The sequence below is a fragment of the Dreissena polymorpha genome, chromosome 4 (assembly GCF_020536995.1).
Source record: "Dreissena polymorpha isolate Duluth1 chromosome 4, UMN_Dpol_1.0, whole genome shotgun sequence".
Classification (NCBI taxonomy): domain Eukaryota; kingdom Metazoa; phylum Mollusca; class Bivalvia; order Myida; family Dreissenidae; genus Dreissena; species Dreissena polymorpha.
Window position 1 is genome coordinate 123,358,788 of NC_068358.1, and position 20,163 is coordinate 123,378,950.

Here is a 20,163-nt window from a genome sequence, read left to right on the forward strand (position 1 = left end):
GCTCTTTACTTTGTATACGACGATTACAACAGCTCGTATGACCAATTACTTACAAAAGCAATCTTGCCTAGTCTATACATTAAAAGAACCAGAGTTATGGCACTTAAAACATTCAAAATTATAAATAGTATGTCTCCACCTGTTCTTATTAAGTGACCTGGTTATCAAACGTGACTCTCGTTATCACTTCAGGTCTACCAATCTTCTTGAGATTCCCCAAGTCAAGTCTACTAAGCATGGTTTCCGGAATGCGGCTCCAGCTCTGTGGAATGCCTTAGCAGAAAGTCACAGAAAAGCAAGTAACTAAACCAATTTAAAAGTTTTATGATGCACTGGAATGGCAAAGAACGTTAATGTTTTGCCTGTAAAAATACAAAGGAACATAAAGTTCTGGAGCTGCATGCCACACTGTGTTTATTTACTTTTGCTGTATTTATTTTATTATGATTGTCTGTGCTTACTTCTAGTTTGTTTCATGCTTTATTTTGTTTTTGTTTTGAGAAAGCTGCTGATCAGTTCACCTCGAATCTGATTTGTTCTAAGCACTTTTTTTATCTGTCGCATTTTTGTGTTTCTTTTTTAACTCAGTTTCTTACTTTGTCGTCTTGTTGCAGTTTTTTAGTTCTACGTGCAGGTCTATTTCAGAAGTTTCCTACACAGCTTTTAATTGCTTTCAATTAACTTTATGCTTTGATATGATTTTTATGTGTTTTTTAAAGGTCCGGTCGGGAATCTGATAGGGACCATAAGAGGGTCAGGATTATTCACGGTGCCCCTGGTGTGACTGATAGGGTAGACTTGGGCGCCCAGGCAACAATGGTCTATTTTAGGATAGGCTGCTGTGGTCTGGGAGCTCGAGTAGAAGCTCGAGTACGTAAGACTGCGCATAGATTTCTCGAGGGGGAGGTGCTCCCGGTTGACTTCGGGGATTCCTGGTCCCTTTATCATGATTCCAGGTGTGATGACCTTATCCTCCTGTTGCTTTTGTATTCGGTTGAAGCTATATTATATCATACACTGACTATGCTGTTGGTCCCGCTTTTTGTGCAATATTTCTTCGATGATACAGTTAGCCCGTATGTGCGAGCCACGGTCTTTCTCCGCCCCCTACTTTTGCAACGCCTGCAGGAAAGTCAAATATTGTCAAATTAAGTTCAGTGTTGCATGTAATTATTGTCTTAATTTTTGTTTCACCCTGAAACATGGATATGATTTTTTTAGCTGTTTTACTCATGTTTTATTGTTTACATTTGTTGTTAAGTCCGTTCTAAAGCTTTGCAACTTTTGTTACTGGTTATATGTTTTGCCGACTCAAAATAAAATTTATATATTTTTAAGTCTTAAGCTTTTTTAGTCTGGGATTGGGATTTTAATTATTGTTATTACCGGTATGCTCAATTGTTTTATTTTCTGATTACGTTTGATCAAGCTATAAATTAATATGCGTTGTGTAAAGTGTATGACTTTTCTAGTTATACCTGGCAGTGTTAAGGTTACAGTTTACTAAATAACCGGGCTGTACTCTCTAAAAAAATGTCATAGTTGATTCGAAGGCATGTTGTACACTTTAAACTATTGTTCTGATTTTATCTTTTGGAGAATGTAGTAAAGCATGAATAGGTGCTCACTACTTAATCCCTGAAATATGATAAACTTAAAGACTTTAGTAAAACATTGCACTGAAAAGTTTACATTCCACTAGAAAACGTCCGGAAAAAAGATGCAAAACAGTCGATTTTGACTTTTGACAAGTTCTTTTTTGGTTCGTGCATTACATATCTTTTTTATTGCACAAATCGACTTCGCTTAGAATGGCCTTACAGAAAAGGTATGGTTATGGGGGCTCTTTGTGCAAAATGTTGCATTCATTTTCGCTTAAAGATGTCGCTACATTGAATTATATAGGGAAACTATTTAGTATATTGTGACCTTAATTGACATCCTTGCTTTGATAGTTGGTTGTAACCAACAAAGCGTCCATAACGCCAAGATGGGTAAACAAACCGGTAAAGCAACATCAACTCAAAAAGTTGTTAAACATGAAGAGAAAGCACTACAGGAAAACATTCAGCTTGTTACCACGCGTAGACTTATACGTGAAACTGTACACGGTTTGTATTTAAAGCAGAATATAAGAAAACAATGGGAATTAACCCTCTTTGTCACCAAGTTTTTTAGCACATGAACATGGCGACCCCTTGAACATGTTCGGACCAATTTTTTTAGTTTTACATTTTTTCTATGTAACGTTCATAATGGAACAGCTCTATACACCAATAACATGCAATAATAACGATTACTAAAATAATATTAAATAAATAAGTTTACAAGTACAGTTTGTCAACCAACCAGCAATAATCAGCATTTTACCGATCTTAGTACCATCACAATAAATTTTGTTTACCGTGTGAATTTACACTGAAGGGCACCCACTAATGGGCTAGATTGAACTTTGCCAGTACACAGTTCTTTACCACTATCGACAAAGCGGGGGTTTGTGGGCGGTAGCCCCCGATACTAAGGAAATATATAGGATAAAAAGGATTATAAGTAGTTCTTCTTGAATGCTCTGAGCTTTAATGAGTACATACGTACAGCTCATAGTTCTTCTTGATAAAGCCTTATTCAATGTAAAAAAATAATGTCTCACATATGTCCATAAAATCGAGTTCAATCAACCTAATACATCGTAATAAACACAATAAATGTGACCATCGACACCCGTTTGCGTGCATTTTGTAGAGAAATGCTCAAAACATAAACTTGGTAACAAATCGTTTATGGCGGAAGTTGTGAATTGTCGATTAGTGCAAAGCGAAAGAAAAGGTTACATTGCACAAATTGTTTTCACCATAGTATCTGACGATCTGGTCTTATGGTAGCTGTTGAAATTGTATTGCGTATAACAGTGTAGTTTGAATTAGGACACATTCTTCTTATTATTATTCTCGCTGCGATCGGATAAGTGGTAGAGTCCGTGCTTTTAGATACGGCAATGTAGAAACAGTTATTGCGCTGTATATAATTGAACTGAAAATCCGGAAAAACATACTGGATGTAGTGTCGGGTGTTCTTACATGCCTAGAGATGAGGCTGTAGTATGAAATACATAATAAATATTTTATTTTTTCATGCTATAAAATTTAGTATTTAATTAATTAACGGAATGAAATAAATATAAGCATAAACGTATATAGATGTATGTCTACTTATGTACATATTGTAAAGCTTGAAACTGTGTGTGATTATGAAATAAATATTAAAATAAAAGTGCATAGATGTATGTCTCCTAGTGTAAATATTGTAAAGCTTTGATTATGTGTGTAAATATACATATTAAAATAAAAGCATATAGAACCCGTCCCTTGCAGTTGTCTATCCGTATGGTCGTTCGTTAGTGGGAGACAGTGGACTGAGAGAGACGTTTAAGAGTGTTGAGTGCTTGAGGCTGTCTGTTTTAAAGACTTTGTTGACTTAAGAGATGGGTGAAAGTGTGTTATGCGTAGGGAAGGTTGCGTTTTAAAGAATTGTTCTGTATGTGAGTGTGATCTTTGTCAGTGTTGTTCGAGGTGATGTGCAAAATGCGAATGTGTTGGTGTGATAGGTGTTTTGGAGAGATTTTTCATTTGATTATTGACACTGATTAAAATGTAATGATAAACAGACAAGAATAACAAGCGAATACATATACTGGCATTTCCCCAGGAATTTCGTCAGGCACTGCGGCAGACGGTGAATTCTTTATATACTTTCTAAATGTTATAAATCAAAATCCACACTATTTGGAGCTATCAAATTACAACATTTCTTTTAATATTAATGTATTTGTCCTCAGTTCATTTCATTCAAGTCATCTATTATACTATTAAATATCAACCAAAATAAACAGAAAGCAAAAAAAATATCGAAAAACATTATGTGACCCATGGAAAATATTGCTTCCAACTGCTGGTCGTTTATAAGATTGTATTATGTCATGCACAAAGACTAAAGAAAAATGAGTTGCAGGTATACATATGTATAGCGAATTTCGTAAACATGAAAGATACTATATATCTATTGGATCTGAATATATTAAATATTTGTACTGCTAAGTTAAAGTCGCCGTTAAGAAAATAATGTGAACACATTTTAAAGTCTTTATAACGCTCAAAATCAACGAAAATTTCGTTAAGTATTTCGTAAAATAAAGTTAACACCTTAACAATCAGTGTTCCTTATAGCAATATCCAAAATTTTAACGCTAGATGTGGTATGATTACATAGATTTTTGTAGATACAAAATGCTCGTGTTTATTTATTTGTGGCCACAATTAATTCCCGCGAATATATCTATTCATACAACACACGATTACCATTTTAGTGTTGTATGACTAGATATGCAAAACAATAATGAAAACGAGCATTTTGTATCTACAAACATCTATTTTACCAGTCCACATCTGGCGTTGAAATTTCGGCAATTGCCATAAGGAACACTGATTTTTAATTGGTTAAGTTTATTTTACGAACAATTTTACGAAATGTTCTTTGATTTTGAGTAGTATTGTTACTTTAAATGGTCGGTAGCAATCAAATAAGACGTTTGATTCCAATTAATTGTATTTATAACTTAAATTACGCACAACCGCAACACACATCAGTTACGGTTTATTTTTGAAGCAAGTTCTTTATAGTTTTTTTATTTTATGCAATAACGTAACCAATTAAAATTTATAAAAGATCGCTGTGGCGTAGTGGATATGGTGTCCGCCTATAGATCGGGAGGCCACGGGTTCGAACCCACTGGTAGAGTGCCTTTGATCTCACCCAAAAGACACTAAGTACTGGTTCTAGTCCCAGTAAACGGACTCGAGAGCGTTAATATAAGCCTACGGCTTTCGATGCAATCGAGCTACAATAAATAGGTTTATAGGTTTAAACTAATTAGAATAAAACAAAAAATTTGAGCATATCTGTAATTTCTCTTACTCCGCATGTACCGGTAATAATAGATCATTATCGGCCAATATTAGGGGACAAACACCATAATTAATCCCCATGAACGACCCGTAAATCGTTCATACGTGTTATCTAAGCCCCTTATGCACACACCGCTGATAAGAGCGTGCATGTTTTGATTGAACATTGGCCGAATGCAGACAGCAAGCGCTTGTGAGAATTTCAAGTGCACGCATTTTAGCCCGTTGGGCTAAAATCGCCTGGGGAAATCATAATTCTTATAAACCATGCATTACACTTTTGTTATTTTCTATTTTGTATATGGCTAAAAGCAATTGTATGCTTTAGAGCTAATACATGTTGCTGCTGTAGATGTTGTATTATAATTTCCTTACGGCAGATCTAAGGGTCATCGTTCCTTTTGTTTCTTCCGAATGTCTGTTGTCTGACCGCTATTCATATACAATTAACATAAGTATTAATTAAAATTTGAACAAATTATATATAACATTTCTGTCCATTTAAAACAAATATTTAATATTTGACAATAACCTTTCTTAAAAACATAAATTATATGTTCGGAGAAAAGCATAGGTAAATCGTTAATTGGTACATGTTGTTGTAAACACACTGCGTGCGTTCCTTTAATTTTTCTTTTGGTTAATAAAAACTGTTCCATATGCAAACAAGTTGACATTTACATTTACGGTTGACGTGTTTGAAACTTTGATTAAAATCTTTCTTCTGCGAGCACACCATATCATGTAAGTTATCTTAATTTGCTCATTATAGATATATTTACAATCTATTTGTGTTAATTTATGCCAGAAAATATTTTATGTTGCTTATTTTACCAATAAATCAGCGCCCGATATCTAGGCGGTAAAATTGCAATGGTAAATCGTAAAACCAGTTGCAACTCCCAGGACCCGGAGGGTCAATAGCTGGGAGTTGGATTATTGCAACTAGGATTATAAGGTGTTGCGTTAGTTGTTATGTGTTAGGTGTTAAGGGTTACGGTATGCAGTTTGATGTTTAGTTTTGCGTACCGGTAAAGTTCAATCGTCCCCACTTATGTTTTGATATTGCCAGAGAGTAAACGTGCGTATTATCAAGATTACAAGTTTTCGCGATGTGGAATTTCATTCCGGGGATGTTTGAACCTGCGCCTAAGAAACCTAAAACTAATGAAGAGAAGCTTGAAGTATAGCGAAAATATGAAAAGGATAAGAGAGATCGAAAATTTCTTGATTCATGGGTGAAAGAATTTGATTGGGTTGATTATAATTCAACCCCAAAACACATGACATGTAGAATTTGTGTATAGTACTTTGCCAAGGCTAGTGTTGATGAAGATGAAGGACATTCGTATGTAACAGGGTGTGTAAATTTTAGGAAGCCTTCTCTTCAAGTTCAAGCCCATCATAATTCAGATACTCGTAAACAAAATGTTGCAAAAAAAAACGCTAAAAAAAGCAAGGAAGAAGCTAAGCCTTCTAAGGCTTCACCATAATGACTTATTTTTTCAAGAATGCGCATACCGTTAATTGGCAAACGCAATGAATATTCAATGAATACAGTATAGTTTTCTTTTTATAAATGCACAATACATTGTAGCTGGTTTGAAAAGTAAGTTGAAATTGAGGTAAAATTACATAGAAATTGTCGGACCACTTGAAATCTTGGAGGACCAGTAATTTCTGAAAGCTGGTGGTCCTTTGGGTCAGTAGGTAAAAAAAGTTAGTGTCAAGCCCTGCCATTTCCGGATTATCAGCAGTTCTGATTATTTTGTATTTAATTATCCATAATGCCCCAATAAAAACAAAATGATAAGTCTCTAAGGTATACATTAGGTAAAGGAATAAACTAACAAAGTTTTAGCAAGAAAGCTTTTGTATTATGCTTACAGGGGGGATAAATGCGGCAAATAAAACCCGGAACAGATCGATTGAATGAGTTATGTTTTGAAATGTGCATATGGATATAGAAGGCTTTATTATTTTCAAATAAACTTTTTGCTAATTGAAAACAAATGCCATGACAATGTTTTGAAATACTAATTCTGTAAGTTGAATGATTTTTAATAATTTTCCGAAAGGTGAAATTTAATTGGCTATTTTTGACAAAAAACTGCATATGTCGTCTGGCCTAACCTGTTGCCATACAAAATAAATTTTACCCTTTATTTTAACATCTCACATTGACACTAAATCCCGAAAGAAATTATAATGGTCAAAAGAATTAATGTTTTTTGCCTGGTGATTCTTAACTAGTTGACTGACTGTATTTCATGAATATTAAAGGGATCTTTTCACGCTTTGATAAATTGACAAAATTGAAAAAAGTTGTTTCAGATTCGTAAGTTTTCGTTTTAGTTATGATATTTGTGAGGAAACAGTAATACTGAACATTAACCATGCTCTAATATAGCCATTATATGCATCTTTTGACGATTTTAAAACCTAAAAATTATAAAGCGTTGCAACGCGAAACGATTGAATAATTTGGAGAGTTCTGTTTTTGTCGTTAAATTTTGTGAAACTACGAAGATTGCTTATATAAGGTATAAAATACGTCAAAAATGTGTACTCGGCGGAATAGCTCAGTAGGCTAAAGCGTTTTTACTTCAGGACTCTGGCAGGACTCCAGGGGTCACTGGTTCGAAACCTGCTCCGGGCAATGTTCTTTTCCTTTTTTAATTTTTTTTCTTGATTTTTCACTGGAGCTTTTATGATCCAATGTTTGCATTTATCAATATAAAGCATTTAATAAATAAGTTAAAAAAATGCTAAAATCTGTGAAAAGGCCCCTTTAATAACCAAATAGATAAATTAAATGCGGTGGCTTCAATTTATTTTTCAGGCTATGTTTTCTGGTGTCTCTTCCAAGGACTTGCCCCCATGATCTGGTTCTATCCGCTCAATGATTTGGAAATATCTGGCTATGAGGTGTATGCTGGACTTTGGTTTCTACAGGTATTTACAGGTAATTGAGCAGTCATTGCAGCATCACACAGCCATAATGATTCATTAATTTATTCTGATTCCATATGTTGAAATATAGGATATAAAATGTCATTTCATGCAACAAGTTGTAGTGGTTTAAGGTCACTTCCAACAGCCTTGCTGTTGGGCTAGTACTTTGGTGATGTGGTTAAAGTGTCTGACTACCACTCTGGAGGGGTTAAATCCCCCGCTTAAGCTCCGTATTTTCACAATAATGGCGACAGGCAAACACCAACTGTGAACGTGCAACTGGGTCTGAGCTTTGTGTAATGATTTCAGGGATCCGCTTGTGTAGCGGTTGACACTTTTAGCAAAAGTGAATGGGGCCCTGAGACATTAAGAGGGGGAGGAGTGTAGTGATTTAAGGTCACTTTCAACAGCCTTGCTATTGGGCTAGCCTTTCCTTCTTCTTCCCATTAATTGCTGGGCTCCTTTGGAGTATCAACGCAATTTGACAATTGAATGAGTCTTGGGCCTGGGTACAACCAGTACTTGGTGTCTTTATGGGAGATTGAAAGAACGCTCTTACAGTGGGGATCTAACCTCCCAATCGCTGGACGGATACCATATCCACTACACCACCGTGATCTTTGGCAATGCGGTTTAAGTGTCTGACTACCAGTCTGGAGGTCGTGGGTTCAATCCCCGGCTTGAGCTCGGTATTTTCACAATAAAGTTGAGCAATTCATAAGTAAGCTCAACAAAGGCTAACTTGGATGATTTCTCATATGTTTTTAGCTCATCTATTTTTTGAAGAAAAAAAAAAGAGCTATTGTCATCACCTTGGCGTCGGCGTCCGGTTAAGTTTTGCGTTTAGGTCCACTTTTCTCATAAAGTATCAATGCTATTGCATTCAAACTTGGTACACTTACTTACTATCATGAATGGACTGGACAGGCAAAGTTAAATAACTCTGGCTTGCATTTTGACAGAATTATGTGCCCTTTTTATACTTAGAAAATTGAAAATTTTGGTTAAGTTTTTTGTTTAAGTCCATTTTTTTCCTTAAGTATCAAAGCTATTGCTTTCATACTTGCAACACTTACTAACTATCATAAGGGGACTGTGCAGGCAAAGTTATGTAACTCTGACTGACATTTTGACAGAATTATGTGCCCTTTTTATACTTAGAAAATTGAAAATTTGGTTAAGTTTTGTGTTTATGTCCACTTTACCCCTAAAGTATCATAGATATTGCTTTCATACTTGGAACACTCTCAAACTATCATAAGGGGACAGTAAAGGACAAGTTGCATAACTCTGGTTGTCATTTTTACGGAATTATGGCCCTTTTTTGACTTAGTAACTTTGAATATATGGTTACATTTTGCGTTTAGGTCCACTTTACTTCTAAAATATCAAGGCTATTGCTTTCAAACTTCAAATACTTTCATGCATCATGAGGGTACTGTACCTGGCAAGTTGAATTTTACCTTGACCTTTGAATGATCTTGACTCTCAAGGTCAAATTATTAAATTTTGCTAAAATTGCCATAAATTCTTTATTTATGATTAGATTTGATTGATACTTGGACAAAACCACTCTTACCTGATATATCACAAAAGACTCCATGAAAACCATCCCCCACGTCCCCGTCCCCCAGAATCCCCCCCCCCATTTTTATTTTTTTAAAGATCATCTAATAAATGACCACACCCTCACACTATACACCCCCACCCCCAAAAAAGAATATTTTTTTTCCCCGGTAGGGTGGCATATAGCAGTTGAACTGTCTGTCAGTATGTAAGTGTGTCAGTATGTCAGTCAGTCTGTCCGTCCGAAAAAAACTTTAACATTGGCCATAACTTTTTCACTATTGAAGATAGCAACTTGATATTTGGCATGCATGTGTAACTATGGAGCTGCACATTTTGAGTGGTGAAAGGTCAAGGTCATTCTTCAAGGTCAAATGTCAAATTTATGGCGTCTCTCCGTCCGAAAACTTTAACATTGGCCATAACTTTTTCAATATTGAAGATAGCAACTTGATATTTGGCATGCATGTGTATCTCATAAAGCTGAACATTTGAGTGGTGAAAGGTGAAGGTCAAGGTTATCCTTCAAGGTCAAATGTCAAATATATGGTATCTGTCCGTCCGAAAACTTTAACATTGGCCATAAATTTTTTAATATTGAAGATAGCAATTTGATATTTGGCATGCATGTGTATCTCATGAAGCTGCACATTTTGAGTGGTGGAAGTTCAAGTTGAAGGTAATCCTTCAAGGTAAAAAAAAAATCCAAAAAAATCAAAGCGGTGTTCTCATGAAGCTGCACATTTTGAGTGGTGGAAGTTCAAGGTCAAGGTCAACCTTCAAGATCAAGGTCATCCTTCAAGGTCAAAGGTAAAAAAAATAAATAATTCAAAGCAGCGTTATCATGAAGCTGCACATTTTGAGTGGTGGAAGTTCAAGGTCAAGGTCATCCTTCAAGGTAAAAAAAAAAAAAAATTCAAAGTGGCGTTTTCATGAAGCTGCACATTTTGAGTGGTGGAAGTTCAAGGTCAAGGTCATCCTTCAAGGTCCAGGTCATCCGACAAGGTCAAAGGTCAATTTTTTTTTTTTATTTCAAAGCGGCGTTCTCATGAAGCTGCACATTTTGAGTGGTGGAAGTTTAAGGTCAAAGTCATCCGTCAAGGTCAAAGGTAATAAAAACAAAAACAAAAATTTTCAAAGCGGCGCAATAGGGGGCATTGTGTTTCTGACGAACACATCTCTTGTTTTTTTCAAACATGGTTAAAAAACACAAATATTTATTTTTATTATTTTATTTTTGAAATACCGTCCAACCATCCCACCCAAAAAAAAAAAAATGCATTTTTTTGCATTTTTGGAAGATAATGTAATTAATGACCACACCCCCACACTATACACCCATCTCCACTCCACCCCTCCCTCCTTTGGGATTGAAATTGAGATAGGTCCCTACACCTTTAAAAAGACAAAAAGATTAGCGGCCTGCACCCGCCGCGAGGCGGTGCTCTTGTTTATAACATGCCATGAAGTAACATAATACTGACACAACTGTTTTTTACTGACACAGCTTCACTTTGATTTGACAAGAGGATTTAAGAAAAAAATGTCATAATTGTAAAGCTAAAGAAATGAGATTTTTTCCTCATGGATGCCTTAAATTCCAATTTTAATTTAAGACAAGGACATTTAGCCTAATCCAAATGGCCTAATTCCCCCCCCCCCCCCCCCCAAATAAAACACCATATATTTTTATGTAAATGTGCCATGTGTCCAAAGTCCCAAAAGAACAAATAACAAATTATTTACTCTTTAGAATTTAAGTCAATACAATCTTTAATTAATTATGTTATAAGCCAGAAATGTCTGACTTTTGCTTGCAGGTATTGGATTAGTTAAACGTGTGACAGAGCAGTGGGCAGTTTTTGCATTGTTGCGAGGTTTGTGCGTCCTGTCACTGGCCTCATTCCAGGCCCCCACCACCCTGTACCGCCTGATTACCCTGGCTGCAGGCAACGGTGTTGCCACCATCACCCTCACAGCTGCACTGTGGAACTCTGATAGAACAGTTCGGTAAGCAGATGTTTGGTTGCATCAATTACTAGCACAGCGGCATTGTAGAATTTAGGTAGAACTTTCATGTAGTAAGAGATTCTGTTCTTAATTGACCTGGCACTGGCACAAACACACTGAGGAATAAAAAAAAGAACTGCAGGGTATTAAGACAAAAATGTGGTTCTTTCATTTAACCCAATGTCACCTTGACTAGAGCAACGTCACTGGCATTTGACTAGAATTGTGCAGGAAGCTGTTTAACTTCTATAAGTTAAATTGCTTATTTTGATAACTGAATTCATTTTTGCTTGATGTTAAATTAAAAAGATCTGATTTTCTTATACTTTTATTTATATATACATCCAAATTGACTATTCCCTAAAATAATTGAGGATTGAGGAAATACATTTTAAACAAACAAAAAAGACATGTTAAAGTGTTTTAAAAGTGTTGTCATTTAAAAAAATGTTAACAGGTTGAATGACGATCAACATTATGTGCACAAATTGTGAACAAGTCACTTAATGTTAAGTCACATAAATCGCGATATTTGTTTGACAATAGCAATTCTTGATATTTCCATTTCAGGGCGGGCACATGTTGGGGCATGTTGCTAGGATTCCTGGCATTTGTGAGCTCCAGAATATGGTTTGTAACCTTCGTACCCACCTGGTGGTGCAACACTAGCAACTCTGCCGTCATCGCTGTTGGTATCATTGCTGTTATTGATCAATTTCTGGAAGGTTTGTTTACAGTAGTTCTTCATATATTTGTTTTGTCGGTTTCATTTAAGAATGTATTGGCTTTTGCTTTAGCAAAAAGCAACTAAAACAGAGTACAGTGTGAACATATTGCTTTTTTCACAGATGCCCTCTGATGGAAATTTACCCAGTGTTTTGTATTTAATTGATTTAATTTTATTTATTGCCCCTCGCTAAAGGCAGAGGGATATAAAATTGGCGTTGTCCGTCAGTCTGTCATTCCCATAGTCTATCCGTCTGTTTTTCACAAAACTTATCATGGCTATATCTCAGAAACTATATGAAAAAAAAACAACATGAAACTTCATGGGTGTATATATATCAATGAGGAGAAGTTCCATGTACATGAACCTTAACCAATAGGAGTTACATGTATTGTCCTTTGTTTTTTTTTTGTATGATGTAACTTTTCAGGGCTATATCTCAGATACCATACAAGACTTTAACATGAATTTTCATGAGTGTATTGATATCAATGAGAAGAAGTACCATGCATAGGAACCCAAATCCTACATTTTCTTAAATAAGAGTAATTTGCCCTTTATTGTTTTTGTATTGTGCAACTGTTCAGGGCTATATCTTAGATAAGCTTTAAGATGGGTGTGTATATATCTATGAGGAGCATTGCAATGCAAAAAAAACAATTACCCTACACTTAAATATTTTTTTAGGATTATACCATATATCAAGCGATTTGCACCCATCCATAAACAAACATAATTTGTCGAGGGATATCAGTTCAAAGAATTTTCTTGTTGTTATGAAGATCATGGTTTATTTGTGACAGACTGCTGACAATAAAGTAATATAGATAAGTTAGGGATCTCAAACAATTGCAGAAACATTATTTGTATCGGACTAAAACAGGTTTATATGAAAAAAAATGCCAATGTGGAGTGGATAGGTGATCTCCTTTAAATCAGGATGTCCCAGTAGACAGACTCAAGAGTGTCTCAATAAAAACAATGTTTTTCATACAGTCAAGCTTTAATAAATAGGTTTCAAACTGACCTACACAAATTAAGTGAAAACACTGGAAAGTTTATTATTTGTGTCTTGTTCTGAGAAAACTAGGCATAATGCATGTGAATAAAGTGTAGTCCCAGATTAGCCTGTGCAGTCGGCACAGGCTAATCAGGGACAACACTTTTTGCTTTAATGGTATTTTTCATTTAAAGAAAGTCTCTTTTTACCGAAAATCTAGTTTAAGCGGAAAGTGTCGTCCCTGATTAGCCTGTGCAGACTTACCGGTAATCTGGGATGACACTTTACGCACATGCATTAAGCCCAGTTTTCTCAAAACAAGGCTCATTTGACCAGGTTCCCCAAGTGTGGCCAATGCAGCCAGTGCAGGACCGATGCAGAGAGGTCCCTGGGTCACCACAGGGCTTGGTTTTGGTTCCCTGCTGTATCTGATGAACTGGGTGTTTGGAGAGGTGTCCCTCATTACCCGGTGGACTGTCCAGCCATACCCTAATAACGGACCTGAACCGTATCCATGGGGGTAAGTGGTCTACAGTTGTCAGTTGCCTTGTTTGTTGGTGTTTTCTTATCAAAGTTTTTAAGTCTTTGTTGTCCCCTCCGGTGACTTATGGTTTGCCAGTCAGTCAGTCTGTCTGTCACACTTTTCTGGATCCTGCGATAACTTTAAAAGATCTTCATACTTTTTCATGAAACTTGAAACATGAATAGATATTTGATTTTGTTCCTACATCAAGAATTTCGGTTGCTATGGCTACAAATAAAAACAAGAAACCGTCGGAGACAGGTGATGCTCCCCAAAGGTTTTTTTTGTTACAATATTGCACTATATATTCAGATAAAAGGAAACGTTTTGAGGGCACAGTAGTTGGGGGGACAAGAATTTTTTTATAGAAAGTTTCAAAGGGCTATAATTCTGTGAAAAATCATCTGACCAGAACCCGCTGATAATATGCACATCTCCTTTTGGTAGTGAAGCTTCCCATAAGTTTCATTGAATTCTGGTCATTAGTTGCTGAGAAATAGCCCGGACAAAAATTGTGCACGGACGGACGGACAGACGAAGCAGCGACTATATTTCCCCCATAAAAAATTACTGACAATGGTGGAGTTTTACCGTTAGGGGACCATATTGCTTGGCAATCTCTTGTTTAAATTAATACATACTGGATAGTTGTTTTTTCGTAAAATCAAGGACATGTGAATGATACAAACAACACGAATTACAGAATGTTTTCAAAGATCTAAGTGGTTATCAAGTTTTCCACTTTGAAAAATGAATAATGATTGTAAATTATGCCATACATTCAAAAAAGAAGTTGTTCTTACTGTTATACTGTTTGCTGATACAAACTAATATGTTGTATTTTTTTCAATGAAAAATTGTATTTTAAATTTATTTTTCTGCATTTATTAAAGAAACTTATGTTCTGGGAAAATCATAATTAGGTTTGCGTCAGAATACACCACTTAAAATTATAACACTTACTTCAAAGTAACAGTAAGTGTATTGTTATAACTGATCACAAAACCATTCAAATACATGTATAAATCATGTATTTCACAAGCTTACTCTGTACCACAGCGTGTGCACCCTGCTAGCCATGAGTTTTGGAGCATACATGTCGGCCTGCCGCCACGTGGCCACCAGCAAGGTGTGGTGGGTCCTCGGACTGATGTCTTTCCTCGCTCTATACTATCTACCTGCGTGGTCAGGCTTTGCTGGTGGGTTGAAAAGTATTACTGCCAAGCTCTGTACCTTACTTGTCCCATAATGCTCACTCAGGATTTTTTTCAATCATGAATAAGGTAGCCTTAAAACGACTTTATTCAATAATGCCTCTTTTTGTTCTTCAAAAATTCAGGGAACAGCTCCTTTCTCCAGCTAACATGTAGTCATAGCATGGGTATCATTTGGGGCCAGTTGGGTTAAGGTCAAAGGTCATTGTTGCTAGAGATATATACATGTTTGTTGTTGATACTATGTAGCTGTGCTAGATGTATTTGTCAATGTTTGAGGCGCTATACTTTGGATTGTTATGTGCAATCAGAATTTTGGATGAATGCCGTTTTGTTTAATTCCAAAATGAGGTTTGGTATTAATAACAGCTTGGAAAATAACTGATTTGTGTTTGGATTTAATATCTGAACTTTATAACACTGTCCTCATATGTGATCAATATTAATATCAATATGGAAAGACAGTTGTTATTGCAACAAATAAAGATCTTGTTTGGAAGTATAGGATTTAGCATTATGCAAGTAAAATGTTATTTTGTTATTGTCATATATATATTCGTGACCCAATGAAACGTATCTCCTATTATTAACAATTATTATGAGGTTACGTTTATGCTACTTCATGATGACAATTATGTTTCTTGACTCATGAAAGTTGTAAATATTGATTATTGTTATTAAAAGAGCGGCTCCAACGTATTTCAAGTAAGAAAAATAATTTGCCACAACTGTTTTTAACCCAGTAAAACCCACTGATAATTAATTACAATTTATTTTTTATCACAATCTTGTCTCTCAGTTTGCTTCTAATCGACATGAAACTTTATTGATATGTTGTTTATGATATGTAGAAGTGCAAGATATTTGTCTGTAATCCACACTTTTTGTTGCAGAGTGAAATGCCCTTTAACTTGGGCAATTGATTCAATAAATGAGCCGTGCTCTGTGAAAAGGGGGTTTATTGCATGTGCATAAAGTGTTGCCCCAGATTAGCATGTGCAGTTCGCACTGGCTAATCAGGGACAACATTTTCTGCCTAAACTGTATTTTTGCTAAGAAGAAATTTCTTTGAACAAAAAAATCATAAAAGCAGAAAGTGTTGTCCCTGATTAGCCTGTGCAGACTACACAGGCTAATCTGGGACAACACTTTAGGCACATGCATTAAACACCCCTTTTTACAGACCACATCCCAAATGTATGTGAAGCTTTTTGTCTTTGTGCATGATCAATGAGAAGTAGTGAACAATACAATTTTGAGGTTAGTTTTACTACTTCTCAACTTTTTCACCTGCCTGAAATGAGTCATCACACGCGTTTTGTTGTCTGCAGTGACTGTTCTAGTTTGTTTTATGTTAAAATTTCAAAAACGAATGCTTCAATAGATGATAACAATTATTTATTTATACTATTTGCTTTCTCAACAGTTACAGTCAATAAATTGGTCATTACCAGACGAAGAAGTATGGACAAGCTTGTTTAAACTTCTTCTCGACATTTTTACGCTTGAATTCAATGCAGGAGGAACAGTTATACAAATTAAATTATGCAACCCTTTTTATGCCTTTGTTTGATGATTAAGATGAGTATTGAAAAACATACGATATGGGAATCTCAGCGATATTTGATATTTTGATTTTTACAAGGATGTGTTTTTCACAGGGTTAGGTTTGCACAGGTTTTACTGCAAAAATCATTCGAATTTGTGAATGACTTCTGCAAACTGTCTTAAGTTATGATCATTGTGCCCTGGTTTTTCAGGGGGTCTACTCCTAGGCGTGTATGCCTTCTCCGTGTGGCCAGAGATGGCTGACAGAGTGTCCCGATGTCCGCCGGCCCGCACTCTCTTCCTGGCCATACTCGTGTTTATGATTCAGAACTTCTTCCTCGTGTGGACGGTTGCATTCAACTTTGTGCCCCTCGGCGAGTACACGCGAGAGCACACTGACGTTCTAATCGCTATGAACATGATCGGTATTTTCCTGGGACTCTTCGTAGGTGAGCTCAAATACTGGTTGTTGTATTTCATTTAGTTCTTAATGAGACTGGCTCTGAGAAAACGTGGAATAATGCATGTCTGCTAACTTTGTCCTAGATAAGCCTACGCAGTCTGCACAGGTTCATCAGGGACGACACTTTTGGCTTGTATGGTATTTTTCTTTTAAAAGTTAGACTATTCTTGGGGAAAAATCCACTTAAGCCAGAAGTTTTTGTATGTGTCTGTGTGTGTGTGTGAACTGTATGCATGTCTAAATATATAAGGAATGCATAGATTTTATTTACCTCTATTGTATCAACCTATTTGAATTGTTAAAATAACGCTATTGTATATTAACATGCAAACTAACAATAAATTGTGTATTGTACGGAGGTGAATAAACGCTATAAATTAAAAAAAAAAAAAAAAAAAAAAAAAAGAAAACGTGGAATAATGCATGTCTGCTAACTTTTGTCCTAGATAAGCCTACGCAGTCTGCACAGGTTCATCAGGGACAACAGTTTTGGCTTGTATGGTATTTTTCTTTTAAAAGTTAGACTATTCTTGGAAAAAAAATTCACTTTAAGCCAGAAGTGTGCATTGAGCCCAGTTTATCAAGGGCGAGGTTAAATATTTTATGGAATAGTTTTATGCTTCTTTATTGCGGAGAATATTATTGATTATTTAAAACCTTGGTAGGTATATGTACTCATATTAAGTTTTTAATGCAAACCTCATATTACATGACCCAAAGTTCACGCTGAACATTATTCATATGTATTGTTGAAGAGCATATACAAAGATAATCAGTTGCTATTAATGTCTTGTAATTGTGAATGTTTTTGGGGACTTTCAAATTTAAGGTTGCACATGCACCCAACGTGTCTAAGTAAGTTATTTAAGATTTGCTGAGAATATTATGTATTCATGTCACTTGAAAATGTGAACACAGGAAGTGTGAATGCCACATGGTTCAATGATTTTTTAATAACAAAGTTTTTATAACATAAAATACCGGTAAGTCTGTGTTTTGTAAAAACATAATTAGCATAGATTATGTATATGAATCTAACTGCATAAAGATCCACTGACATATATTTTAGCAGTGCTGTGGGAAAACAGGGCTTAATGCATGTGCAAAAAGTGTTGTCCTAGATTAACCTAATCAGGGACGAGACTTTTTACCTAAACTGGATTTTCGCTAAGAAGAGACTTTCTGTAAACATAAAATACTATAAAGGCGGGAAGTCTCCTCCCAGATTAATGTAGGAAAACACTTAACCCAGAGGCTTTATTATCCCCCGCCATAGGCGGAGGGATATTGTTTTGGCGTTGTCCGTCAGTCCGTCCGTCTTTCCGTCCGTCCGGCACTTTTGTGTCCGGAGCCATATCTTGGAAGTGCTTTGGCGGATTTCAATGAAACTTGGTATGAGTATATATATATGGATTAGAGGATGATGCACGCCTAATGGCATTGTACACCATCTGTTAATAACAGAGTTATGGCCCTTTGTATCTTGGAAAAATGCTTTTTTGTGTCCGGAGCCATATCTCAGAAGTGCTTTGGCGGATTTCATTGAAACTTGGTATGAGTATATATATGGATAAGAGGATGATGCACACCAAATGGAATTGTACACCATTGGATAATAAAGGAGTTATGGCTCTTTGTATCTTGAAAAAAATGCTTTTTTGAGTGTCAAATATAACACTTTTGTGTCCAGAAGCATATTGGCGGGGAATATCAATTCAACGAATTTGCTTGTTATTTATGTATTCTCTTTTACTACTGCAGGAGGGAGCACCACTGATGACAGTCACACTGCCTATGTCATGGTCAACAAGAAGAAACTTCCCAGCGGCAGTAGCTTTAACAAAAGTGCGAATCCTTAGATGGGTTACTTGTAGAATTCAGATTTAGTATTATTTAAATGACTTAATTCTATTTACTTTTCACCATACCTTTCTTAACATATTTATATGTCAGCCCTTGGGGACATAGTTATAACTATTGATTTAATAATAAATGTTTAAAAGGAATTGTTGTTTATTGACAGATACAATTAATATAGTTTAAGATGGTTTTCAGGGTTTTGATAACGTAATAATATAAACCACTGTTTTTCTGTGGTCATAAACTCATCTTTTTTTAAACATAAGACGGACCTTTCCATGTTTATAACTCTATTTTTACTGAAGTTGTATTTGGTGAGATGCGTCAGTTGACTTTTGCTTTCAGTTCTGGCTGTGATACTCTGTTTTGGGCTTTTGGGGTTTGGAAAACGCCATATGGACCTTAGCGGCAAGTTTGAGCCCCCTATCAAGGTGACCAAGCTTTGTGTTTAACCCTTTATCACTTAAATACGTATTTTAACACATTTGTAGTCCCTTTGAAAGTAAAATTTAATTAAAGACCTTTCTTACTAGATTCAATTTTTAAAGACTTCATTTTCAACTCTCAGATACTGATGAGCAGCTAACAGCATAAAACCTGATCAGTCTGTGAGTTACTTTGCACATAGCCTTTTTCACTTTGCTTCTGAGTGGGAAAGGATTAAGCTCCTTAGCCAGCTGCTGCGTTTACTACATGTTATTTGACATACCCACATTTTTATGTAGTTATCGATTCTTTTTCAATTTAACATAGGTATTTGCACATCATATTATGTACAAAATAAAACCTTTGAAAAGGTCGCTGCAGCGCAGTGGATATGGTTTTGGCCTAGAGACCAAGAGGTCGACACTGGTTAAATTCCTACTTTTAAAGCGTTCTTTAGATAGAAACCAAGTACTGGTTCTACCGGACTGGACTGGACTGAACCACTAATCTGGGATGACATCAAATGCACATGTTGTCTCCAGCATAAGGTTCAATTACATGCATATGATTGTTGTTTGTTAAACATTCCCAGTCAGGTCCCAGGCAGATCACATCGGCTATCTGGACGTACCATTTTGGGTATGACAACAAAGGCTGGCCTAGCCTGGAGCGTACTGCAGCCCTCCTCAATGACTCTGGTGAGTCTTGATTCATAGTTTAGAGACATTGGCATTTGTATTGAGGCTAAATGAGTGAATATGAATACTTTTTATGAGTAGTACTTTAATATACTCTTACTTATTGTTAACGCTTTTTTATTTTTATGCCCCCGGATCGAATGATCGGGGTTATATTGTTTTTGGCCTGTCTGTCTGTCATTCTGTGGAAAATTTTAACCTTGGTTAAAGTT

At 35.9% G+C, this 20,163-nt stretch overlaps 1 protein-coding gene across 1 annotated transcript in view; it reads left to right on the top strand.

The window, feature by feature from the left end:
- Positions 1–1,972: 1,972 nt before the first annotated feature.
- Positions 1,973–20,163, top strand: part of LOC127880221 (PGAP2-interacting protein-like) — a 30,845-nt gene continuing 12,654 nt past the window's right edge. Inside the window, exons 1-10 of the mRNA XM_052427507.1 lie at positions 1,973–2,111; positions 7,804–7,926; positions 11,303–11,492; positions 12,063–12,217; positions 13,556–13,739; positions 14,802–14,941; positions 16,717–16,953; positions 18,729–18,812; positions 19,173–19,258; positions 19,846–19,951. Of these exons, the coding sequence (XP_052283467.1) occupies positions 1,991–2,111; positions 7,804–7,926; positions 11,303–11,492; positions 12,063–12,217; positions 13,556–13,739; positions 14,802–14,941; positions 16,717–16,953; positions 18,729–18,812; positions 19,173–19,258; positions 19,846–19,951 (1,426 nt within the window). The 5' untranslated portion in view covers positions 1,973–1,990. The remainder of the gene's footprint in view (positions 2,112–7,803; positions 7,927–11,302; positions 11,493–12,062; positions 12,218–13,555; positions 13,740–14,801; positions 14,942–16,716; positions 16,954–18,728; positions 18,813–19,172; positions 19,259–19,845; positions 19,952–20,163) is intronic.